The following is a 27,456-nucleotide window of genomic DNA, read 5'->3' as shown; positions in this document are numbered from 1 at the left end:
TTCTGAGTGGAACCTGTCCTGTCAAACGGCTCTATGGTCTTGGCCACTGTGCTGCAGCTCAGTTACAGGGTCTTGGCAATCTTCTTATAGCGTAGGCCATCTTTATGTAGAGCAATATTTTTTTTTTTTTAGATCCTCAGAGAGTTCTTTGCCATGAAGTGCCATGTTGAACTTCCAGTGACCAGTATGAGAGAGTGAGAGCGATAACACCAAATTTAAACGAACCTTCTCCCCATTCACACCTGGGACCTTGTTACACTAACGAGTCACATGACACCGGGGGAGGGAAAATGGCTAATTGGGCCCAATTTGGACATTTTCACTTAGGCTTGTACTCATTTTTGTTTATACAAGCTGTAGACACACTACTTTACATTGTATCAAAGTGTAATTTCTTCAGTGTTGTCACATGAAAAGATATAATAAAATATTTACAAAAATGTGAGGGGTATACTCACTTTTGTGAGATACTGTATATTGGCATGGGGCGGGGGTCATCGGGTGATGTCATCCGGAGGCCCGCCTGGGCGGTGACGTCATATGCCAATATAGGTAGTGGCACACCGCACAGACAGCATTAGAGCGGGAGAGAGTGTCGATTCAATATCGGAAGAAGACAATGGAGAAGACCTGGCAAAAGAGCAAGAAGACAGCGGAGAAGACCCAGCAGAGGCAGAAGACAGCAGACAGAGGGAGAAGAACCAGAGAGGGCTAGAAGACATCAGCAGAGAGCGAAGAAGAAATCTGAAGACTGTGTACTACGTTTTATTTTTGACACTTTTTTTTTTTTAGGTGACATAGGGTGGGGGGCCGGGACCTTGGTGCTTCCAGATTCCGATAAGCTTCCTGCCCGCAGAACCGAACAACCAATACCTATACTGGCATATGAAGTGTCACTGGAAGGTTTGGGACTTTGAGTGAGGCGCGGGGTGGCGCCTCCATCCCGGATTCAGAGAAAACAAGAAGGGGCGGTGGGACTTTAAATGAGACAGTTGACAGGTTGGGTTTTAAGATGAAGGTACAATTTATTGCGTATGATTCGTACTGATGTGTCTTACATGTGGAAGGTTACCTGTGCATGTGCACCAAGTCTATCCTATATACATACATGCATAAAAACAATACAGAATTCCAACAATGAGTAACTAACACATATATCATGTGGAAATTGTACATATTAAAACTGGGAACAGCACAACATCATGATGTAAAAATGAGTCTCAAAGGTTGATGCATGATATGATTCATAAAAGTAGGATCCTAAAGAACGCACAGTGGCTGCATCCAACATGCCCGACGCGTTTCTGTGAAATACACTTCTTCAGGGGCGGATGCTCTAGGATTTCTGAAATAACAAAGTATAATAACATCAGGAAATGGACTAGCTGGTAGCCAGAAAGGACAATACGTCAATTTCTGGATAATAACATACGTGGCCAAGCTATGGTGAGGTACAGGTACTGGGTCAAAAGCATTGCCCCCCTCCGGAGCTGGGGCGACAAAGGATCCAACACACGACAGACGCAAAAACAGGCATCCTCCACTCAGTGCTTATCAACTCCTCCATAAGGTAACCAATGATCCTCAATAGATAGGGAGTATGTCTGAAATGGATAAAAAAATCCACTAAGATGTACCAAAATTGTTATGCACAAAAGGTGGAAAAGTAAGAGCTTCAAACAAATGGTCATGATATGGTACCTTGAGGTGCTGGAGACAGGAATTGTCCTAGAGGTGCGGCGTCTGCATGTGAGTGGAGAGGAGGACTGCACGAGAGGAGACGCCTGATATGCAGCCCATCTGCGTCGGCGATTGCCGCCAACGTCACGCCGGGCCGACGAGGCATGGGGCGGGGCCCCTGCCTGGGCAGTGGGAGTCCGCCCATGACAGACGCCCTCACGTCCAGCCATGCCGGCACGATGGAAAAGTCAACTCTCGCACAGCGGCGCCAACCAGTGACGTCACGTGCGGGAGTGATGCGTGACGCCGATGCGATGTGCGGCACCCACCCGACCCCCCACACCAAACCAACCCCCCCGGGGTGGACGTGGAGGGGGTGGGGGGGGCCCGCAGAGCGCATCGCAGCTCCGGATAAGGAACAAGAACACGGCCCAGAACTGGCCACCATGCTGGAAGATGTGTGTAGTAACCCAGAATGGGAAGCAACATAATGTTGCAAAAAAATGTGTGTAGACCAAAAGGTTCACTAACACACATAAAAACCCCAAACTAAAGCTAGGCAGGGGATAACTGCCTGCTACTGTCAACTGTCTCCATCCCAAATATCAAGTGTCACTGGAAGGTTTGGGACTTTGAGTGAGGCGCGGGGTGGCGCCTCCATCCCGGATTCAGAGAAAACAAGAAGGGGCGGTGGGACTTTAAATGAGACAGTTGACAGGTTGGGTTTTAAGATGAAGGTACAATTTATTGCGTATGATTCGTACTGATGTGTCTTACATGTGGAAGGTTACCTGTGCACCAAGTCTATCCTATATACATACATGCATAAAAACAATACAGAATTCCAACAATGAGTAACTAACACATATATCATGTGGAAATTGTACATATTAAAACTGGGAACAGCACAACATCATGATGTAAAAATGAGTCTCAAAGGTTGATGCATGATATGATTCATAAAAGTAGGATCCTAAAGAACGCACAGTGGCTGCATCCAACATGCCCGACGCGTTTCTGTGAAATACACTTCTTCAGGGGCGGATGCTCTAGGATTTCTGAAATAACAAAGTATAATAACATCAGGAAATGGACTAGCTGGTAGCCAGAAAGGACAATACGTCAATTTCTGGATAATAACATACGTGGCCAAGCTATGGTGAGGTACAGGTACTGGGTCAAAAGCATTGCCCCCCTCCGGAGCTGGGGCGACAAAGGATCCAACACACGACAGACGCAAAAACAGGCATCCTCCACTCAGTGCTTATCAACTCCTCCATAAGGTAACCAATGATCCTCAATAGATAGGGAGTATGTCTGAAATGGATAAATAAATCCACCTCACCATAGCTTGGCCACGTATGTTATTATCCAGAAATTGACGTATTGTCCTTTCTGGCTACCAGCTAGTCCATTTCCTGATGATATTATACTTTGTTATTTCAGAAATCCTAGAGCATCCGCCCCTGAAGAAGTGTATTTCACAGAAACGCGTCGGACATGTTGGATGCAGCCACTGTGCGTTCTGTAGGATCCTACTTTTATGAATCATATCATGCATCAACCTTTGAGACTCATTTTTACATCATGATGTTGTGCTGTTCCCAGTTTTAATATGTACAATTTCCACATGATATATGTGTTAGTTACTCATTGTTGGAATTCTGTATTGTTTTTATGCATGTATGTATATAGGATAGACTTGGTGCACAGGTAACCTTCCACATGTAAGACACATCAGTACGAATCATACGCAATAAATTGTACCTTCATCTTAAAACCCAACCTGTCAACTGTCTCATTTAAAGTCCCACCGCCCCTTCTTGTTTTCTCTGAATCCGGGATGGAGGCGCCACCCCGCGCCTCACTCAAAGTCCCAAACCTTCCAGTGACACTTGATATTTGGGATGGAGACAGTTGACAGTAGCAGGCAGTTATCCCCTGCCTAGCTTTAGTTTGGGGTTTTTATGTGTGTTAGTGAACCTTTTGGTCTACACACATTTTTTTGCAACATCATGTTGCTTCCCATTCTGGGTTACTACACACATCTTCCAGCATGGTGGCCAGTTCTGGGCCGTGTTCTTGTTCCTTATCCGGAGCTGCGATGCGCTCTGCGGGCCCCCCCCACGTCCACCCCGGGGGGGTTGGTTTGGTGTGGGGGGTCGGGTGGGTGCCGCACATCGCATCGGCGTCACGCATCACTCCCGCACGTGACGTCACTGGTTGGCGCCGCTGTGCGGGAGTTGACTTTTCCATCGTGCCGGCATGGCTGGACGTGAGGGCGTCTGTCATGGGCGGACTCCCACTGCCCAGGCAGGGGCCCCGCCCCATGCCTCGTCGGCCCGGCGTGACGTTGGCGGCAATCGCCGACGCAGATGGGCTGCATATCAGGCGTCTCCTCTCGTGCAGTCCTCCTCTCCACTCACATGCAGACGCCGCACCTCTAGGACAATTCCTGTCTCCAGCACCTCAAGGTACCATATCATGACCATTTGTTTGAAGCTCTTACTTTTCCACCTTTTGTGCATAACAATTTTGGTACATCTTAGTGGATTTATTTATCCATTTCAGACATACTCCCTATCTATTGAGGATCATTGGTTACCTTATGGAGGAGTTGATAAGCACTGAGTGGAGGATGCCTGTTTTTGCGTCTGTCGTGTGTTGGATCCTTTGTCGCCCCAGCTCCGGAGGGGGGCAATGCTTTTGACCCAGTACCTGTACCTCACCATAGCTTGGCCACGTATGTTATTATCCAGAAATTGACGTATTGTCCTTTCTGGCTACCAGCTAGTCCATTTCCTGATGTTATTATACTTTGTTATTTCAGAAATCCTAGAGCATCCGCCCCTGAAGAAGTGTATTTCACAGAAACGCGTCGGGCATGTTGCGTTCTTTAGGATCCTACTTTTATGAATCATATCATGCATCAACCTTTGAGACTCATTTTTACATCATGATGTTGTGCTGTTCCCAGTTTTAATATGTACAATTTCCACATGATATATGTGTTAGTTACTCATTGTTGGAATTCTGTATTGTTTTTATGCATGTATGTATATAGGATAGACTTGGTGCACATGCACAGGTAACCTTCCACATGTAAGACACATCAGTACGAATCATACGCAATAAATTGTACCTTCATCTTAAAACCCAACCTGTCAACTGTCTCATTTAAAGTCCCACCGCCCCTTCTTGTTTTCTCTGAATCCGGGATGGAGGCGCCACCCCGCGCCTCACTCAAAGTCCCAAACCTTCCAGTGACACTTGATATTTGGGATGGAGACAGTTGACAGTAGCAGGCAGTTATCCCCTGCCTAGCTTTAGTTTGGGGTTTTTATGTGTGTTAGTGAACCTTTTGGTCTACACACATTTTTGTGCAACATTATGTTGCTTCCCATTCTGGGTTACTACACACATCTTCCAGCATGGTGGCCAGTTCTGGGCCGTGTTCTTGTTCCTTATCCGGAGCTGCGATGCGCTCTGCGGGCCACCCCCACCCCCTCCACGTCCACCCCGGGGGGGTTGGTTTGGTGTGGGGGGTCGGGTGGGTGCCGCACATCGCATCGGCGTCACGCATCACTCCCGCACGTGACGTCACTGGTTGGCGCCGCTGTGCGGGAGTTGACTTTTCCATCGTGCCGGCATGGCTGGACGTGAGGGCGTCTGTCATGGGCGGACTCCCACTGCCCAGGCAGGGGCCCCGCCCCATGCCTCGTCGGCCCGGCGTGACGTTGGCGGCAATCGCCGACGCAGATGGGCTGCATATCAGGCGTCTCCTCTCGTGCAGTCCTCCTCTCCACTCACATGCAGACGCCGCACCTCTAGGACAATTCCTGTCTCCAGCACCTCAAGGTACCATATCATGACCATTTGTTTGAAGCTCTTACTTTTCCACCTTTTGTGCATAACAATTTTGGTACATCTTAGTGGATTTATTTATCCATTTCAGACATACTCCCTATCTATTGAGGATCATTGGTTACCTTATGGAGGAGTTGATAAGCACTGAGTGGAGGATGCCTGTTTTTGCGTCTGTCGTGTGTTGGATCCTTTGTCGCCCCAGCTCCGGAGGGGGGCAATGCTTTTGACCCAGTACCTGTACCTCACCATAGCTTGGCCACGTATGTTATTATCCAGAAATTGACGTATTGTCCTTTCTGGCTACCAGCTAGTCCATTTCCTGATGTTATTATACTTTGTTATTTCAGAAATCCTAGAGCATCCGCCCCTGAAGAAGTGTATTTCACAGAAACGCGTCGGGCATGTTGGATGCAGCCACTGTGCGTTCTTTAGGATCCTACTTTTATGAATCATATCATGCATCAACCTTTGAGACTCATTTTTACATCATGATGTTGTGCTGTTCCCAGTTTTAATATGTACAATTTCCACATGATATATGTGTTAGTTACTCATTGTTGGAATTCTGTATTGTTTTTATGCATGTATGTATATAGGATAGACTTGGTGCACATGCACAGGTAACCTTCCACATGTAAGACACATCAGTACGAATCATACGCAATAAATTGTACCTTCATCTTAAAACCCAACCTGTCAACTGTCTCATTTAAAGTCCCACCGCCCCTTCTTGTTTTTTTTTTATACTGGCATATGATGTCACCGCCCGGACGGGCCTTCCGGATGACGTCACCCGATGACCCCGCCCCATGCCAATATAAGTAGTGCTACACTGCGCACCCAGCATTAGAGTGGGAGAGAGCACCGAGTCAACATCGGAAGCAGAACAGAGGGAGAAGACAGCAGAGAAGACCTGGCAAAAGAGCAAGAAGACAGCAGAGAAGACCCGGCAGAGGCAGAAGACAGTGGACAGAGGGAGAAGAACCGGAGAGGGCTAGAAGACATCAGCGGAGAACACCCAGAGAGGGGAAAAGAACCGGCAGAGGCAAAAGACGTCAGTGGAGGAGGCAAAAGAGCCGGAGAGGGGAGAAGAAGTCGGAAGAGACGCCAGAGCTGCCTCAATAAATTACGTTAAAAACATGTGTACTGCGTTTTATTGTTGACACTTTTTTTTAGGTGAATGGGTAGGGGTACAATATACCCCATACTCAATCACATAGGGTGAGGGGCCAGGACCTGGGGGCCCCCTTGTTAAAGGGGGCTTCCAAATTCCGATAAGCCCCCCCGCCCGCAGACCCTGACAACCAACGGCCAGGATTGTCGGGAAGAGGCCCTCTTCCTCATCAACATGGGGACAAGGTGCTTTGGGGCGGGGGCCCCCCGCCCCAAAGCACCCACCCCTCCATGTTGAGGGTATGCGCCTGGTACGGTTCTGGAGAGGTCGCTCCCTTGTCCCCACCCCTTTTCCTGACCTGCCAGGCTGTGTGCTCGGATAAGGGTCTGGTATGGATTTTGGGGGGGATGCCCACGCAGTTTTTTCGGCATGGGGGTTCCCCTTAAAATCCATACTAGACCGAAGGGCCTGGTATGCTCTTGGAGGGGGAACCCATGACATTTTTTTTTTTATGTTTTGTGTGGAGTTCCCCCTAATGATTCATACCAGACAGTGTCTTGTATTGTAGGGAATCAAAGTCGGATCCCTGTTCATTGAAGTTGGACGCATGTCGGACTTCAAGTCGCAGGGCAAACTCGTATCCAAAGTCGTACGACTGTCTTATCATACCAGTGTGACCCCAGCCTTAACCACCTGCTGGCAGTCACCTTAATAAGATTCAGCTACACAGGAAATTTCCGGTAGCTCAGTTGTGCTGCTAAAATTGCTATAAGTGGCACTCGGTTGTACCACAGATGCAACAAATAGCTCTTTATGCAGTAGGCTACACAAGTAGCAAGCTGTGCTATCTTCTAGAGATCAATCATATTGAGTAGGACATTGTGTGATCATCCGAGATTACTGCTAGGGACAAAGAGTCCCTAGGGATAATTCTAGGGGCAAATAGTGATTTAAATAGCACAATTACATTACTAAAAAGGTGTTAGCAAGTCATTAAATTTGTCAATAGCAAAAAGATGACTGTGGAGTTGATTTACTAAAACTGGAGAGTGCAAAATCTGATGCAGCTGCACATGGTAGCCAATCAGCTTCTTCAATTAAGCTTTGACAAAAAAAAACCTGGAGGCTGATTGGTTTCTATGCAGAGCTGCACCCGATTTTGCACGCTCCAGTTTTAGTAAATCAACCCCTGTGTGTCTCTTGCATTAGTTTGAAATCGGAGACTCCCATTCCCTAAGACCACGATTTTGGACAACATATCTTCTTTAGTCAAACATACTCATCCAATATCCCATAAGGCAAACAAACAATAGCACCTTATATCTAGCTTAAAGTGAACATGTATGGCCAAAGTACAGATTTGCTTTAAAAGAATTTATAGTCAATGGTTTAATCAGGTAAATATGAAAAACTTAATATAGATCCAGACTATTGAGAGTTGTTTATGACCATTTATAAATACCATGCAATTTTGTACTGGAGTGCATTGTCCTTTTCCTTAAGTAATTTTCTAATGCTGTATGTATTGGCATTTTCTATTTTATGAGACCTGTGAGAAACCCAAGGTCACTTGTTGGATTGTTGGTACTTTTGTTGTCAAAAAAGTTTTTTTTTGTGTACATACTTGTCAAAACTCAATAAATGTTTCTTAAAAAAAGAAAAAAGCGATATATATATATCTATATATAGATAGATATATATATCTATCTATATATAGATATATATATATATATAGATATATATATCTATATATATATATATCTATATATATATCTATATCTATATATAGATATATATATAGATATATATATATCTATATATCTATATATAGATATATATATGCACACTACTTGCAGTGACTAGATAAAGGTCAATGCTCCCTAAAGGATCTCTTTGCAGCTAGTGTGCTAAAAATTGACCTTAATCGGAGGACACACCCCCTTCCTTTTTACAGGCCTATGTACAGTAAGGCAGGCCGTAGATGATGAGATTTTATTTCCTGCAGAAAAGAAAATTGCTTGATTCCCCCATCAACACTGACTGTCCCGTGGAGCTATTGTGTTTTCCCAATGGGAAGGGGGGGGGGGGGGTGTCTCAGGGAGCTGTCCCTGCCAGAACACACAGTAATTATGGGGCGACACAGTGGTGTAGTGGGTAGCACTCTCACCTAGCAGTAAGAAGGGTCGCTGGTTCGAATCCCGACCATGACACTACCTGCCTGGAGTTTGCATGTTCTCCCTGTGTCTGCGTGGGTTTCCTCCGGGTACTCCGGTTTCCTCCCACACTCCAAAGACATGCTGGCCCTATTATGTATGAATGTGAGTTAGGGACCCTAGATTGTAAGCTCCTTGAGGGTGTAGGGACTGATGTGAATGTATAATGTATATGTAAAGCGCTGCGTAAATTGACGGCGCTATATAAGTACCTGAAATAAAATAATAAATAAATAAGTATTGCTAGTGGCTAAAGCTGCTGGCAATAATAGCATTTAAAAACCCAACATGCTAGTTGTACCCAAGTAGATTGATGGATCGACTTGGGTACAATCAGCCTGTCCATAGATGCTTTGAATCTTGGCCGGTCCCTGCTGATCCGGCCAAGATTCGAACCATCTATGGCCGGCATAACTTTGCAAACCAAGTAACAGGATAGCAAAGATAGAATAACAATTATTAAGACTTTTTTTCACCCAATCAACCAACCTCCAGCTCCTTCTAGGATCCCGTGAACAACAGCCTGAACCCCTTTCGGTCTCATTAATCGCTCAGACAGCAGCTGCCCAGACAAGCGGCGCAGCCAGGCAGGAGCTGGGGCCCTCTGTGCTGAGGACGAAGCTCCTGAAGGATGTGGCCCCTGCAACACAGTATGATGTCTGTTTAACAAGAACCAAAAAGACACTGCAAGCAAACAAAAATAATGATCAAACAGTTAAAACAATGCTTTTTAACAGAATGTTGCAGGATAAATCTGTTAATAAAAGAACAATAAACAGGAAAGACTGTTTGAGACACACATTCACTCCAATTAAAAACAGCAAATTACCTGTCTGGGACCTCCTTGCAGGATTATCAGTTCCTTGATCACCAGTGGCTGGTACAGCTGATCTATCAGACCTCTCAGAGCCTCCTTACACTGGATCCTTTCACTTTCTGTCAAATTCTTAAGAAGAAAACAAAGTAAAATGTATGGCATTTCCACAGCCCACTTCCTTCATAACAGCAACTCTGAAGTAAACCTAAAGTGTTTTTTTCCATTAAAATAATAAACATTATACTTACCTCCCTTTGTGCTATTGCACAGAGTGGTCTCTTGCCTCTTCTTTTGGTGTCCCCCAATGGCACTTTCTGCTCCTCTTCTCAAGGTGACCCATCAGCAAGCTGACTGTGGGCGCGCTCCAGAGTCGGACTGTGTAGGTCCATAGACACACATAGTGCGGCTCGACCACGTCCCCAGCTCCCTCATCACAGGAGCCTATGGCTTTAGCTGCTCTCAGAGACTCCTGCGAATGCAGGAAGAGAGGAGCAGTGCTGCTAAAGACTGGATAGTGCTGGATCGAGAAAGGACTCAGGTAAGTGTTTAAGGGTGGGGTAGGGAAGATTGGTATTAATAGATTTTTACCTTATTGCAGAGAATGGATTAAGATTTAAAAAAAAAAAAAAAAAACTTTTCCCTTTAGGATGACTTTAAACACATTTAGTATTGGTGCACAGTTCATTTGGGCATTAAAGTCTTAGGCCCCTTTCACACCAGTGGACCAATCGTCCAGCGGATCAGATGACAATCAGATTTAAATGGACATGCAGTCTCTTTCCATCCGATGGCCCCATAGAGGAGAGCAGGCTGTGTCCGTGTCTGCTCTACATAATGGAGCGGGCACGGACCTGTCACCTGCCTGCTCAGCAGGGATCAGCGGAGAGATCCCCCGTGGATTCTGCTTGGACGGATCCGCTCCATCTGAAAGGGGCCTTAGGCTAGGTTCACACTAGAGCATGGAGCGGCTCACAGCAGGGGGTCTGGTGCGTCTCCATTCACCGCTTCAGGTCCGATTTCAGCCCAAATTTTGGGCTGAATTTGGACCTGAAATGGCCCAAAAGACGCACAGGGCTCCTGTGCAATTCACACCGGAGCCGCTCCGGAGATGTGTGAACGGCTCCATCACAATCTGCTGCTATGCGAGGAAAGCCACATCTGATTCGCAATAGTGTGAACCCAACCTTATGCCCCGTACACACGGTCGGACTTTGTTAGGACATTCCAACAACAAAATCCTAGGATTTTTTCCGACGGATGTTGGCTCAAACTTGTCTTGCATACACACGGTCACACAAAGTTGTCGGAAAATCCGATCGTTCTAAACGTGGTGACGTAAAACACGTACGTCGGGACTATAAATGGGGCAGTGGCCAATAGCTTTCATCTCTTTATTCTGAGCATGCGTGGCACTTTGTCCGTCGGATTTGTGTACACACGATCAGAATTTCCGACAACGGACAACGGAAAATTTTATATCCTGCTCTCAAACTTTGTGTGTCGGAAAATCCGATGGAAAATGTGTGATGGAGCCTACACATGGACTGAATTTCCGACAACATGGTCCTATCACACATTTTCCGTCGGAAAATCCGACCGTGTGTACGGGGCATAACAGTTCATTTTCTTTAGCAGCAGCCTGAGTAGAAAAGCCTGTCCCCTGCCAGCAGCTGCAGATAAAGAAGTATCCTTCCTCCATTTGTGCAAGCAGTGTTCTCTCTGCAGAGGTCTGACACATTCCCTGCTAGAGCTCTACATTGAGCAGGGAGTTTTGCTGATCCCAGAGCTTTAAGCCTGGCTTAGTAGGGGGTGTGTACAACCTCTTTCTTCAGCATGCTGGCAAAGATCAGAATGTAGCTGCTTTACAAAGAAGCAAGATTTTGTGCACTTTTTGTTTTAATGGACCTGGAATGGTTTTAGCCGATTTAAATGGAAAGTTCAGAGACCAGGACTACCCAAACTGAAGCTTCAATTTTTAGTATGCACAGATGGATTAAATCATCCCCCAACTTCCTCTATCTTTCCAAGAATTCAGAATGAACAGCTTCCCTGCAGTGGTTTCTGTATCTGACTCCTCCTACAAGGCTATCAAAAAGATAAAAATGACTTGCAGATGAATTCCCTGTTACAGAGAACCCATTTGGAATATACAAAATATATATATTTTTTTAAAGTGTAACTCCGGGCAAACAGCGAAATACATTAGTTGAAGCATGTACATGTTTACAGTTTTAACTGCCAAAGGATGTTTGTAGCAAAAATGCATTTTGGTTATTTTACACATAACAGTTTTTCATTAAGATTTTAAGGCCTGGTTCACACTTGCTGTGGCCGCGGCTCGCAGCAGGGGGTCTGGTGCGTCCGTTCTCCGCTTCAAGGGTGAAGCAGGTCCGAGATTTTGCCTGAATTAGGACCTGAAACTCTACCAAAGACACACAGGACCCTTTTTCAGTGCGGACCGCAGCCGGCACGGAGGTGTGTGAACCGGCTCTATTGAGAGCTGGTCACAGTCTCCTGTCATGCGAATTGGATGAGTGGAAACCCACATCCAATTAGCATCAGTGTGAACCCAGCCTAAAGGAGAAGTAGGGCCAAAGGTTTTTTGGTGCAGTTAGTTCTGTCATTCAGCGCAACTTCGGATGGATGCGACTTTGGCTTTGACAAATGATAATGGACACCTTTTGCACAACTGTCGTATGTATAACATTCAGGTGCGACTTTCAGGTGACTTTTGAGGGTTTACATTGCATTCCATGTTACTCAAGTCACATAATATTTGCAAGTAATGGCGGAACCTTTTTAAAGTGGCACATATTTGAACAGATGTAGTTGAAAAACACGGGGTGCGACTTGTCATGCAACTTTTATGTCCAAAGTCGCATGACAAGTCGCACAAGTGTGAATGGAGCCTTAATGACCACAGAGGTTTGACATCTCTGGGAATTTTGGTGGGACTCTCTCTCTCTTTACTGAAGAGACCCAAATGAATATAAGAAGACAGCACCTGATTTAGTTTGGCAATAACCAAAAAAAAACTAAAATAAAAGCTTTTCATGTGGTTGAATTTTTTAAATTTTTGCTGGACATGAAAAAGCCAGGAAAAAATGTGACACTGATCACTTCCAAATAGTATGACAGCAATACACTGACTTTATACCTTCACTCTGCCTTCTTTTACTGGCTCAGTCTTTGTCTTGGTTGGGCAGTACCCGAGCTGGCACAGTCCTGCCATGAGATCCCCCAAATGCTGTGTAAAGAGCAGGCTCCCCAGCGATGGATGCTGAGACACCTCCAGTAAGGTAGTGCAGGTAATGTACAGTCTACGGGTACGGACATCAGGCAGGTCACATGACACCATCGAACACACAAGTGCTCCAAATCCCGAGCGATGTTGTAGTGGAAGGCCAATGCCAGGCAGGAGATAGGGGCAGATTCCCATAGAAACCACAAACTGGAGCGCTGAACGGACATTCTTCTGCTGGGCGATGCTGAGCGCATCTGGGCTCAGGGCTGGGGCGGCCTCAGGGGTCTTTAGGTTGGGTTTAGGGGGTCTGAATGAAGCTGCCAAGTGAACCATACATTCCTTCAGACACAGGAGCAGCACCAGGGCCTCGGACGTGAACCTCCACGATGGATCTGCCATGGCTTCTGAACCTTCCTCTATCAGCTTAGTGTTCTCTAAGACCTTCGTCCGCAGAATTCGCAGGTTCTCCCACTTAGGGTCACTTTGCAGCGCCTCCTCCAGAGAGGCCACATTAAGCTGTAATGTTCTGATCAGGGCGGCCTGTTTATCGGAATCAGGAGCTGCAGATCCAGGTTCTAAAAAGGGACAAAAACCAAAAACACATTTCACATCTCATCATGCTTTATAAGGTAATTGTAGGGATATGGCCAATCACAGTTCCATCACAGGACTTTTCTGTCTATCCCAGGCTATGTATGACATGTAGAGGAGTGAGCTGAATTGAGAATCACATCTTTTTTTGACAAGCAGCATTTTTTATTCCTCTAAACATGTCCATGTATGATTGGCGGCGTGTGGAGTACAGTGCCAATCAGGAATCACAAACTGCCGGATGTATTCAGAAGAATTCTAAATTTGTGTCTTACTTAAAATATAACTCCACAATTAATCCTTTTAAATAGCTTAATTGGGCCAGCTTGGCCCACAGAAACTATTTGCTGCACTAACAGGTGCACTGTATAAACTGTACATATCCTCAGCTACATACAGGATACAGCACTGTGTTTTGCCAGTGGGAAAGGGACTTCCCGTCTGACTCCCAGAACAATACAGAGTTAGGCTAACCACTGCTCAGCCATTCACAGGAATCTCTGTATTTTATAAATGAGTACAAAGCTTCCTGTGATTGGCTGAGGCAGAGTTTGTGATGTCATCCACCTGCCTCTCAAACTCAGCCAGTCAGAGGAAGCTTTGTATTCATTCATAGAACACTAAAGTGGTTTTAAAGGCTCAAGTATTTTTTACCTTCATGCATTGTGTGTGTGCACTGGCCCCCCAGCCCCCCCAACACTTATCTGAGCCACTTTTCCATCCAGTGATGTGCATGAGAGCTGAGCTTAGGGTCTCTAATTCCTCATTGGCTCCTGCTACTGTCAATCACAGCCAGTGAGCCAATGAGGAGAGAGTAGGGGGGTGGGGCCGACCCACGGCTCTGTGTGTCTTATGGACGCATATAGGAATGAGCATGTACCAGTGCCCCCAGAACAAGCAACTTGCTATTGGATGCACTAGCTGAAGAGAAGGAGCTAGGAGCGCCAGCGGGGGACCAGACAAGAGGAATAGCAAGGCTGCTCTGTGCAAAACCACTGCAGAGAGCAGGTAAGTATAACATTTGTTTTTTTTTAATTAACCTTTAATGTCACCTAAGCTTACCGTCCACAGGCAAACATACACAAAAGCTTAAAGGGGTTGTAAACCCTCATGTTTTTTCACCTTAATGCATCCTATACATTAAGGTGAAAAAACACCTGGCAGTGATCGGCCCCCCCTTTTTACTCACCTGAGCCCTGGAACTTCACCCGGCGGGGACGCACTCTCCCTCTGCCCTGGGTTCTCGGCTCTTGATTGGATAGATTGATAGCAGCGCAGCCATTGGCTCCTGCTGCTGTCAATCAAATCCAATGACGCGGGCGCCGGGCCGAGTCATACATTCAACGGTTTTGGACGCAGAATGCTGGACTCGGGAGCGCGCCCGCAAGGTAACCCCCTCGGGAGAGCGCTTCTCCTAGGGGGTTATCTGATGTGGGGAGGAGCTGTCGAGGGACCCCTGAAGATAGTGTTCGGGGCCACTCTGTGCAAAACGAGCTGCACAGTGGAGGTAAGTATGACATGTTTATGTAGACAAAGACTCACCCAAGCTCTACCGCATGTTTGTAAGATGATGAGCTGAATAACGGTGCTCAGGCCATTGTGTCCCATACATCAAAATTGCAAAAAGAATGCCGGCAACTCGATTGCTTCTTCAAAGCTATGAGGCAGGCTTTTGCGGAAACATGTTAGCGTTTTGATGTCGCACTGCTGTTTGTGCTTAATAAAGATTTAAGAAGAAGCAATCGAGTTGCCGGCATTCTTTTTGCAAGTATGACATGTTTGTTATCTTTTTTTAATTTTTTTAAATAATCAAAGCTTTACAATCACTTTAAAGCAGGGGCCCTCAGCCTTTTGAAGAATGTTGACCACTTAAGCGATTCGATACGTGGGCCACAGTTAACTATGGGGTTTTACCACCTCCCAAAGCCGCAAATGTAAATGAACCCTTAACGTCCTGAGTCCCCTAGAAGGCTGCTTTCGCAATAATGTGCTGCAGTTTACCGGCACCACAGATGCAGCGCAATGCACCACCGGCTTTCCTGCAGGTTAGCTCTGCTTTGCCATAGACTTCTATTATATCTTGCGGGTGTGGCGTACTTTCAGAAAGCACATCAAACCTGCAGGATAAAATAGAAGTCTATGGCTAAGTGCAGCGAACCCGCAGGAAATCAGCAAGTGTACTGCTCTGCACCCGCGGATCAGTGTGAAAGCCGCCTAATAGTTGTTAACTAAGGATGAGCTCCGGCGTGTTCGCACACTCCATGTGCAGAGCCCGCCAGGAAGTTGGCACTGCGCTAATCACAGGCAGTGAGACATTTCCCGATGCGCGGCTGCAGAGATCGGGAAATGTCTCACTGCCTGTGATTAGCGCAGTGCCGACTTACTGGCGGGCTCTGCATGTGGGCTGTGCGAACACGGCGGAGCTCATCCTTATTGTTAACCCTTTAACCACTTCCGGACCGCCGCACGCCGATGTACATCCAAACTTTGAAGGGGGATATCGTTGTTATTCGCCGTGAGATCACTTTTATCGGTGGCGGGAGAGGGCCCCCCCCTCCCGCCGCGATCTGGTGCCCTCCGCTGCTTACCGGAGCCGTCGGTAGCGGTGGAGGCGATCGCGTCCTTCTCTGTGCTGTGCCTGGAGACGAGTGAGGCTAAGATGGCGCCCATCATCTCCATGACACTGCTGGGCGGAAGCGACGTCAAAACGTCACTTCCGCCCACGCCTCTTAAAGACATATTTTTTCAATGACATTTTTTAAAATGACTTTTATTTATTTTTTTTATTGCATTTTAGTGTAAATATGAGATCTGAGGTCTTTTTGACCCCAGATCTCATATTCAAGAGGTCCTGTCATGCTTTTTTCTATTACAAGGGATGTTTACATTCCTTGTAATTTAAATAAAAGTGACACCATTTTTTTTTAAACAGTGTAAAAATAAATAAAATAATGTAAAATAAATAATAAAAATAAGAAAAAAATTTTTTTAAAACCCCCCTGTCCCGACGAGCTCGCACGCAGAAGCAAACGCATACGCGAGTAGCGCCCGCATATGAAAACGGTGGTCAAACCACACATGTGCGGTATCGCTGCGACCGGTAGAGTGAGAGCAATAATTCTAGCCCTAGACCTCCTCTGTAACGCAAAACATGCAACCTGTAGAATTTTTTAAACGTCGCCTATGGAGATTTTTGGGGGTAAAAGTTTGACGCCATTCCACGAGCGGGCGCAATTTTGAGGCGTGACATGTTGGGTATCCATTTACTTGACGTAACATTATATTTCACAATATAAAAAAAAATTGGGCTAACTTTACTGTTGTCTTATTTTTTTATTCAAAAAAGTGATTTTTTTTCAAAAAAAGTGCGCTTATAAGATACGGTGCAAAAAAAAGTATTGCAACAACCGCCATTTTATTCTCTAGGGTGTTAGAAAAAAAAAAAAAACATATATGATGTTTGGGGGTTCTAAGTAATTTTCTAGCAAAAAAAACTGTTTTAAACATGTAAACACCTAAAATCCAAAATGAGGCTGGTCCTTAAGTGGTTAATTTGTTCTAATATGCCCAGTGTGTGTGTTTGCTGTTTAACACACTGACCTTTTTTTTTGCTCTTCAAGCTGCTAGAAAGGAATTAGAGACGGAGTGCATTGTGTATCACTCTGCTTGGAACAGGAGGCGGCGCTCCTGAAGAAGCATTGGCTTATGCTGCTCCCTCCGCTGCCGGCTCGCTGCACTCTGATGCTCTGGGATGGCGGGTTGGCAAGCGCATATCATGATCAATGGTTTGCCGCTGCAGGCAATGAATGGGTTGAGCAACCCTGGCTTACACTGTATATGTAGTCATAGTGCACCTTCAATGAAGAATCGTTCACTTAAAAAATACGTACTGCTGTAGTGATCACATGGTATAAATCACCCAATAAACTTGCTGCTAAACCAACACATAAGGCGTCCATCCATAAAAAAATCTGCTGAACGAGTGTCACACTCACAAGCATTCACACAACCCTAATGAATTATCCCCGTATTTTGTCTAATATGATGATTTCCTATGATTGTCAGCTCCAGCTTGTGGCCATAAATGTGGTGTTTTCCTCAAAGACCTCAATCAGGAAAATACCTCCTCATGGCCACTAGATGGAACTGGTGACCAGAGGAAAAATAAATATAGGGATAATTTGTTGTGGCAAATACTTCGGACATCCCCCAGAAATTTTTTTTTTTTTTTTAAATAGACCCCCTAAGTGACTCCTGTCAGGAGACAAAGAAGTAGATCACCACCACTGACTTTCTGTTTTTTAGTTGCCTGGCTGCCATGCTGAGCCCTTTGCTTTGTCATTTTCTGCTCCGATGGCCCAGCGCAAGTCTGCAGATCAGGAGTGGTGGCTTTTCACTTCACTGGATGCATGCTTATGGCATAAGTGACATAATATAAGTATGTTATAGTATAAATATGGTATTAAATAAATTATACAATAAAAATGTATAAAATAAATAAAATAATAACAAATCAAATAAAGTTTATACTTTACTTATGAAGTATAAGTAAAGTAACAAATGTATGACAGATATGTAACACAGATTACACTGAAGCCTGGGGATCATCATGATAGCCAGGCAAGTAGCACTTTCAGAAGGATCTCACAGCCAGCAGCCCATGGATTCCTCTCATGACATATTTCCTTTAATTCCATGAAATTCTCCTGAGCCTGACTTCCTCTACATCAGGGGACTTCAAACTTTCTAAACAAAGGGAAAGTTTACTGTCCTTCAAACTTTAGGGAGGCCGGACTGTGCCCAGCAGGAGTAAAAAATGTCCAGGTGTCAGTGGGAGAAATAGTGCCCCATCGTTGGTGTCAGTGGGAAGACTAGTGCCCCATCATTGGTGTCAGTGGAAGGAATAGTGCCCCATCACTGGTGTCAGTGGGAGGGATAGTGCCCCAACATTGGTGTCAGTGGGAAGAATAGTGCCCCATCATTGGTGTCAGTGGAAGGAATAGTGCCCCATCACTGGTGTCAGTGGGAGGGATAATGCCCCATCATTGGTGTCAGTGGTAGGAATAGTGCCCCATCATTGGTGTCAGTGGGAGGGATAGTGCCCCATCATTGGTGTCAGTAGGAATAATAGTGCCCCATCATTGGTGTCAGTAGGAAGACTATTGCCCCATCATTGGTGTCACTGGGAGGGATAGTGCCCCATCATTGGTGTCAGTGGGAGGGATAATGCCCCATCATTGGTGTCAGTGGGAGTGATATTGCTCCATCATTGGTGTCAGTGGGAGGAGTAGTGCCCCATCATTGGTGTCAGTGGGAGGGATAGTGCCCCATCATTGGTGTCAGTGGGAGGAGTAGTGCCCCAACATTGGTGTCAGTGGGAAGACTAGTGCCCCATCATTGGTGTCAGTGGAAGGAATAGTGCCCCATCACTGGTGTCAGTGGGAGGGATAATGCCCCATCATTGGTGTCAGTGGTAGGAATAGTGCCCCATCATTGGTGTCAGTGGGAGGAATAGTGCCCCATCATTGGTGTCAGTGGAAGGAATAGTGCCCCATCACTGGTGTCAGTGGGAGGGATAATGCCCCATCATTGGTGTCAGTGGTAGGAATAGTGCCCCATCATTGGTGTCAGTGGGAGGAATAGTGCCCCAACATTGGTGTCAGTGGGAAGAATAGTGCCCCATCATTGGTGTCAGTGGAAGGAATAGTGCCCCATCACTGGTGTCAGTGGGAGGGATAATGCCCCATCATTGGTGTCAGTGGTAGGAATAGTGCCCCATCATTGGTGTCAGTGGGAGGGATAGTGCCCCATCATTGGTGTCAGTAGGAATAATAGTGCCCCATCATTGGTGTCAGTAGGAAGACTATTGCCCCATCATTGGTGTCAGTGGGAGGGATAGTGCCCCATCATTGGTGTCAGTGGGAGGGATAATGCCCCATCATTGGTGTCAGTGGGAGTGATATTGCTCCATCATTGGTGTCAGTGGGAGGAATAGTACCCCATCATTGGTGTCAGTGGGAGGAATAGTGCCCCATCATTGGTATCAGTGGGAGGGATAGTGCCCCATCATTGGTGTCAGTGGGAGGAGTAGTGCCCCATCATTGGTGTCAGCGGGAGGAATAGTACCTGTTGTCAGTGTCAATAGCAGGAACTATGCCCCACTGATGCTGACAGTGGGGGGAATTAATGCCCCAAGGGCCGGAAAGAAAAGCAAGCAAAGGACTGCATCCCCCCCCCCCCCCCCCAGGCCCCAGTTTGGAGACCCCCGGTCTAGACCCAGAACTCACACTTCATACATACGGGGACATTCACTAATACTGGTGCAGCTATGCATAATAACCAATCAGCTTCCAGGTTTTATTGTGAAAGCTTAACTGAAGAAGCTGAAGATAGAAGCTGATTGGTCACTATGCACAGCTGCACCAGCATTAGTAAATCTCCCCCAGTCACCCTCTCATTGTCAGCCTCTGCCCACCTGCAGGTAGCACCGTGTACTGTTATCAGTGTAATTATAACGGACTAGAAGTCCCAGCATGCCATGCCGGGAACTAGTGGTGGAGTCTCCCCGCCTGTGCTCACCTCTCGGGGTGATTAGTATTTTCAGAGCCTCTGTCACCTCAGACACGTTAAGATCACCCGCCATCTTTCTACACCCAAAGTCGCACCGGGATGACGTCAGGCCAGACGCTGCCACAGCGTGAGATACAGAGCGCCCCCGTGTGGTGGTTGTGAGGCTTCACGGGTCCCGCTGTGCCTGAGAAGTCACTGAAGATAGATCCGTACTTGGGACTCCCGGGGGACTCCTTGTCATCAATGCACACAGGTAAAGAGAACCTGTCCCCGCCCACTGAACGTTCATTGTTCCCAATGAAGAACTATTGTTGGTGGTAGAAATGAAAACCTCCCCGCAGAAGCTCAGAAGTTTACCCAACAAATGGGGCTGAAGAATGGAGATGACTTTTGCTGTCCTCAGGAAGAAACTCCAGCAAAATATTAAAGAAGAACTCTCACTTGAATTGTGTTTTGTCCCCGGTGTGTGTAATACTTCATCCCATGTACCTATGTGCCCCTTCCCCTTCCGACAACGCAGCTGGCAAGGAGGTAAGTTCTTACCCAAGACAAGTGGTGGCAAGAGACAAGCATGGCCACCTTCCTCTGCATTCCTTTTGCCACTGCGTGTCTCAGGTATGTACTTGAAGACCGCGGCCACTTACCAAGCAACCGTCTCCTGGCTAGCAACGTTATTAGGGGGTGTCTGACCTCATAGCTGGGCTTACAAAGCACATAGGAGCATGGGGCGGAGTACTATTTATACTACAAAATAATTGAAGTGAGAGTTCTTCTGTACACATCTGAGTGTTGAATTCCCCCGCCCCGTCACTTCCATCACAGATTGCCATGACTAAGCTATGGGGGGACGGAGTGAAACGCGTTGGGGGGAGTGGCCTGGCCAGAGTCCAGGCTGAGGTTGCCACTCCTTTCATTGCAGCAGGACACCATAGATGTGCGACTTCCATGGGTCACCCTTCCTTTCTTGAACCGTCACTTCCATCACTAGTCATGTGGGAGTTGGTGGCAAAGAACAGCAATGGGGACACCTAGAAGTGAGTTGGATGCTGAAGATTCTCCACCACTTGGACTTGTCAACCCTTGGAGAGTAAGTATGCCCCCCTACCCCTGGAGAGTAAGTATGCCCCCCCACCCGTGGAGAGTAAGTATGCCCCCCTACCCCTGGAGAGTAAGTATGCCCCCCCGAGAGTAAGTATGCCCCCCGGAGAGTAAATATGCCCCCCTACCCCTGGAGAGTAAGTATGCCCCCACCCCTGAATAGCAAGTATGCCCCTCCACCCCTGGAGAGTAAGTATGCCCCCACCCCTGGAGAGTAAGTATGCCTCCCCACCCCTGGAGAGTAAGTATGCCCCCCACCCCTGGATAGCAAGTATGCCCCCTACCCCTGGATAGCAAGTATGCCCCCCCACCCATAGAGAGCAAGTATGCCCCCACCCTGGATAGCAAGTATGCCCCCCCACCCCTGGAGAGCAAGTATGCCCCCACCCCTGGATAGCAAGTATTCCCCCCCACCCCTGGAGAGTAAGTATGCCCCCCACCCCTGGATAGCAAGTATGTCCCCCCCACCCATGGAGAGCAAGTATGCCCCCACCCTGGATAGCAAGTATGCCCCCCCACCCCTTGAGAGCAAGTATGCCCCCACCCCTGGATAGCAAGTATGCCCCCCTACCCCTGGAGAGCAAGTATGCCCCTCCACCCCTGGAGAGTAAGTATGCCCCCCAACCCCTGGAGAGTAAGTATGCCCCCCAACCCCTGGAGAGTAAGTATGCCCCCCTACCCCTGGAGAGTAAGTATGCCCCCCCTACCCCTGGAGAGTAAGTATGCCCCCCCACTCCTGGAGAGCAAGTATGCCCCCCACCCCTGGAGAGCAAGTATGCCCCCCGGAGAGTAAGTATGCCCCCCCTGGAGAGTAAGTATGCCCCCCTACCCCTGGAGAGTAAGTATGCCCCCCACCCCTGGATAGCAAGTTAGCCCCTCCACCCCTGGAGAGTAAGTATGCCCCCCTACCCCTGGAGAGTAAGTATGCCCCCTACCCCTGGAGAGTAAGTATGCCCCCCACCCCTGGATAGCAAGTATTCCCCCCCACCCCTGGAGAGTAAGTATGCCCCCCACCCCTGGAGAGTAAGTATGCCCCCCACCCCTGGAGAGCAAGTATGCCCCCCCCAACCCCTGGAGAGTAAGTATGCCCCCAGCCCTTGGAGAGTAAGTATGCCCCCTACCCCTGAAGAGTTGGTATGCCCCCCCACCCCTGGAGAGTAAGTATGCCCCCACCCCTGGAGAGTAAGTATGCCCCCCACCCCTGGAGAGCAAGTATGCCCCCCACCCCTGCAGAGTAAGTATGCCCCCCAACCCTGGAGAGTAAGTATGCCCCCTACCCCTAGAGAGAAAGGGGTAGGAGGCATACCCCTGGAGAGCAAGTATGTCCCCCCCACCCCTGGAGAGTAAGTATGCCCCCCAACCCCTGGAGAGTAAGTATGCCCCCCTACCCCTAGAAAGAAAGTATGCCCTCCAACCCCTGGAGAGTAAGTATGCCCCCCACCCCTGGATAGCAAGTATGCCCCCAACCCCTGGAGAGTAAGTATGCCCCCCACCCCTGGATAGCAAGTATGCCCCCCCACCCCTGGAGAGTAAGTATGCCCCCCACCCCTGGATAGCAAGTATGCCCCCCCACCCATGGAGAGCAAGTATGCCCCCCCACCCTGGATAGCAAGTATGCCCCCCCACCCCTGGATAGCAAGTATGCCCCCCCACCCCTGGAGAGCAAGTATGCCCCCACCCCTGGATAGCAAGTATGCCCCCCCACCCCTGGAGAGTAAGTATGCCCCCCACCCCTGGATAGCAAGTATGCCCCCCCACCCATGGAGAGCAAGTATGCCCCCACCCTGGATAGCAAGTATGCCCCCCCACCCCTGGAGAGCAAGTATGCCCCCACCCCTGGATAGCAAGTATGCCCCCCTACCCCTGGAGAGCAAGTATGCCCCTCCACCCCTGGAGAGTAAGTATGCCCCCCAACCCCTGGAGAGTAAGTATGCCCCCCAACCCCTGGAGAGTAAGTATGCCCCCCTACCCCTGGAGAGTAAGTAAGCCCCCCCTACCCCTGGAGAGTAAGTATGCCCCCCCACTCCTGGAGAGCAAGTATGCCCCCCACCCCTGGAGAGCAAGTATGCCCCCCGGAGAGTAAGTATGCCCCCCCTGGAGAGTAAGTATGCCCCCCTACCCCTGGAGAGTAAGTATGCCCCCACCCCTGGATAGCAAGTTAGCCCCTCCACCCCTGGAGAGTAAGTATGCCCCCCTACCCCTGGAGAGTAAGTATGCCCCCTACCCTTGGAGAGTAAGTATGCCCCCCACCCCTGGATAGCAAGTATTCCCCCCCACCCCTGGAGAGTAAGTGTGCCCCCCACCCCTGGAGAGCAAGTATGCCCCCCCACCCCTGGAGAGTAAGTATGCCCCCAGCCCTTGGAGAGTAAGTATGCCCCCTACCCCTGAAGAGTTGGTATGCCCCCCCACCCCTGGAGAGTAAGTATGCCCCCACCCCTGGAGAGTAAGTATGCCCCCCTACCCCTGGAGAGTAAGTATGCCCCCTACCCCTGGAGAGTAAGTATGCCCCCCACCCCTGGATAGCAAGTATTCCCCCCCACCCCTAGAGAGTAAGTGTGCCCCCCACCCCTGGAGAGCAAGTATGCCCCCCCCCACCCCTGGAGAGTAAGTATGCCCCCAGCCCTTGGAGAGTAAGTATGCCCCCTACCCCTGAAGAGTTGGTATGCCCCCCCACCCCTGGAGAGTAAGTATGCCCCCACCCCTGGAGAGTAAGTATGCCCCCCACCCCTGGAGAGCAAGTATGCCCCCCACCCCTGCAGAGTAAGTATGCCCCCCAACCCTGGAGAGTAAGTATGCCCCCTACCCCTAGAGAGAAAGGGGTAGGAGGCATACCCCTGGAGAGCAAGTATGTCCCCCCCACCCCTGGAGAGTAAGTATGCCCCCCAACCCCTGGAGAGTAAGTATGCCCCCCTACCCCTAGAAAGAAAGTATGCCCCCCAACCCCTGGAGAGTAAGTATGCCCCCCAACCCCTGGAGAGTAAGTATGCCCCCCTACCCCTGGAGAGTAAATATGCCCCCCCCACCCCTGGAGAGTAAGTATGCCCCCCCCACCCCTGGAGAGTAAGCAGCTTACCATAGAGATGACTGAGGACCGGAACATCCCTGAACATCTCTATGGTTGAAGAAACCGTAAGTGACGAGTCTTTTGTCGCTGCTGGTTTCACCAGGATGTGACTCCTAAAAGCATTGGATCAAAAAGATTCCGGTTTGGTCAGATGCTTTTAAGGGCAGAAAAGAATAAGCCAGGAATGTATTACATTGTTTACCGGAAGGGCTGGCAGGGAAAGGAGCTAATGGAGACATCAGGGGTCTAATAGATTGGAGCTACTAGACATGTGCAGAATGAAAACACTTGTTTAGTTTTTGTTTAGTTTAATTCATTTTTAGAATTTGTTTCATTTTGGTTATTCATTTCTCAATTCATTTAGAATTTTCCAAAATCGGTTGAATTGAATTCAGTTTGACTGAATTCAGAAAATTTGGTATCAAGTATGAATTTATTTTATTCGAATTTCAGAAATCAGTTATATTATTTCTATTTTGTTATATTCTATTCTTTTCTATTGTATTCTATTCTTTTATTTTATTTTCTATTCTAATCCGTTCTATTCAAATTCAAATTTATTCTATTAGAAATTCAAAATTTGGAAGACAGTTATATTCTTTCTATTTTATTTTATTCTATTGTTTTTTTCTATTCTATTCTATTATTTTATTTTCCTTTCTAATCTATTCTGTTCTAATTAGACTTTAATCTATTCGAAAAGTTCAAATATCGTAAAGAAGTTATATTCTATTCTATTCTAATCTATTCTATTCGAAATTCAAATTTTGGAAGACGGTTATATTCTTTCTATTTTAGTCTATTGTTTTCTATTCTATTCTTTTATTTTCTATTCTTTTCTTTTCTATTCTAATCTATTCTAAATCAAATTTATTCTATTCCAAATTTGAAATGTGGAAGATAGTTATATTCTGTCTATTATATTTTTTCTATTCTATTCTATTTTTTTATTTTCTATTCTATTTTCTTTTCTATACCTTTCTATTCTATTCTTTCCTATTCTATTCAAAATTAAAATTTTGGAAGAAGGTTATATTCTATTTTACTATATTCTATCTATTTTGTTGTTTTTTTCTATTATATTCTATTTTTTTATTTTCTATTCTATTCTGCTCTGTTTTACTTTATTTTTTTCTATTCTATTCTGTTTTATTCTATTCTTTTCAAAATGCGAATTTTGGAAGGTGGCTATATTCTATTCCTTCTAATCTATTAAATTTTTTTTTCTATTCTATTCTTTTATTTTCTATTCTGTTCTGTTTTACTCTATTCTTTTCTATTCTATTCTTTTCTATTCCTTTATTTTCTATTTTATTTTATTCTATTCTTGTTTTCAAATTCAATTTAGTTTTTAAATTCGGTTTAGTTTTCAATTTGTTTTGTTATTTCGGATTCGTTTAAATTAGTTACTATTGTAATTCGGCTACAGCCGAATCTCTGAATAACGAAAAGTGAATCAGAATTTTAATTCAGAGCGAAACAAACCACACATGTCTAGGAGATACCACTATTTTATTCTCTGGGGTCTGTGCTTTTATATATATATCTATATATCTATATCTAGATATAGATATGTATCTATATCTAGATATAGATATATATATATATATATATATATATATATATATATATATATATATATATATATATATATATATATATTAGTATTGGGGAAGTGTGTTAAGCAGATGTGAAAAATGCTGTAAATGAAGAATGCTTTCAGAAATAGAAGTGTTAATAGTTTATTTTTATCAATTAACAAAATGGAAAGTAAATGAACAGAAGAGAAATCCAAACTAAATCAGGCCACCTCAAATCCTTCTGTCTCTTCATGTAATCCCAGACAGACTCGATTATGTTGAGATCGGGGCTCTGTTGGGGCCAAACCATCACTTCCAGGACTCCTTGTTCTTCTTTACACTGAAGATAGTTCTTAATGACATTGGGCTGTATATTTGGGGTTGTTGTCTTGCTGCAAAAGAAATTTGGGGCCAATCACACGCCTCCCTGATGGTATGACATGATGGATAAGTGTCGGCCTGTATTTCTCAGCATCGAGGACACCATTGATCCTGACAAAATCTCCAACTCCTTTTGAAGAAATGCAGCTCCAAACTTGCAAGGAACCTCCACCATGCTTCACAGTTGCCTGCAGACACTCATTATTGTACCGCTCTCTAGCCCTTCACCAACAAACTGCCTCCTGCTACAGCCAGATATTTCACATTTTGATTCATCAGTCCAGAGCACCTGCTGCCATTTTTTTTGCACCCCAGATCTTGAGTTTTCATGCATAGTTGAGTCACTTAGACTTGTTTCCATGTCCAAGGTTTGGCTTTTTGGGAGTAGTTCTTTTATGAAGACCAGTTCTGGGCAGAGTTCCCCAGGCAGTAGATGGGTGTACCTGGGTCTCACTGGTTTCCACCAGTTGTGTGTTAATGGCACTGCTGGACATCTTCTGATGTGGAAAGGAATGTTGTCGTGTCTCGTTTAGTCGCTCAGCCTTGTTTCCACGTCCTATGCAAGAAAACATAAGAACTTGGGTGCAGACAGCAGTAGGTAGTCTGCACTGGCAGTTTGCTCGTGAATGGCTGAAGAGCGATATTACAATGAGTTTCTGCAGCCAACAGCGAAGCATGTGCAGTGCATCTGGAAAGTATTCACAGCCCTTCATTTTTTCCACATTTTGTTATGTTACAGCCTTATTCCAAAATGGATTAAATTAATTATTTTCCTCAAAATTCTACAAACAATACCCCGTATATGACGAATGTTTGTTTAAAATCTCTGAGCTCAGATGCATCAGTGGCGGCTGGTATTTTTTTTTTGGGGGGGTGGCAAACAACCCCCCCCCTCAGTTGGTCGGTCAGCGGCATCCCCCCCCTGGCACTTACCCCATCGGTTGCAGGCAGCTGGCTCCTATGGGTGGCGGGCAGTGGCTGGGTTGCGGGCTATGAGAAGTGGGCAGCGGCTCCTGTGTCCTTTCCACATCATGGCGCCGTGCGACTCCTCCCTCCTCCTCCTCCTAGGCATCCAATAGGATTGCCTGTCCTTTCAGCCAATTTGGGTGACCAGTGTCAAAACCCGCTTCCTGATTGGCAGGGAGGAGGATCAATATTCACTGTTGTAACACACCTGGGTGGGCTCGGAGTGCACTCTCTGCGACCCTAGCCCACCCTATGTTGAAGCCTATTAGAG

General features: G+C 46.7%; 1 protein-coding gene across 1 annotated transcript in view; it reads right to left on the bottom strand.

Moving 5' to 3' along the window:
- TANGO6 (transport and golgi organization 6 homolog) overlaps positions 1–20,199 on the bottom strand; it is a 112,344-nt gene extending 92,145 nt beyond the window's left edge. The window contains exons 1-4 of the mRNA XM_073605575.1: positions 20,106–20,199; positions 12,849–13,510; positions 9,704–9,820; positions 9,364–9,514 (exon numbers count right to left, since the gene is read on the bottom strand). Of these exons, the coding sequence (XP_073461676.1) occupies positions 9,364–9,514; positions 9,704–9,820; positions 12,849–13,510; positions 20,106–20,169 (994 nt within the window). The 5' untranslated portion in view covers positions 20,170–20,199. The remainder of the gene's footprint in view (positions 1–9,363; positions 9,515–9,703; positions 9,821–12,848; positions 13,511–20,105) is intronic.
- Between the last annotated feature and the right edge of the window lie 7,257 nt (positions 20,200–27,456).

This window comes from Aquarana catesbeiana, linkage group LG11 (genome assembly GCF_042186555.1).
Source record: "Aquarana catesbeiana isolate 2022-GZ linkage group LG11, ASM4218655v1, whole genome shotgun sequence".
In the NCBI taxonomy this organism is placed as follows: domain Eukaryota; kingdom Metazoa; phylum Chordata; class Amphibia; order Anura; family Ranidae; genus Aquarana; species Aquarana catesbeiana.
The sequence above is the reverse complement of the archived record's forward strand: the minus strand, read 5'-3'. Positions and strand labels throughout refer to the sequence as shown.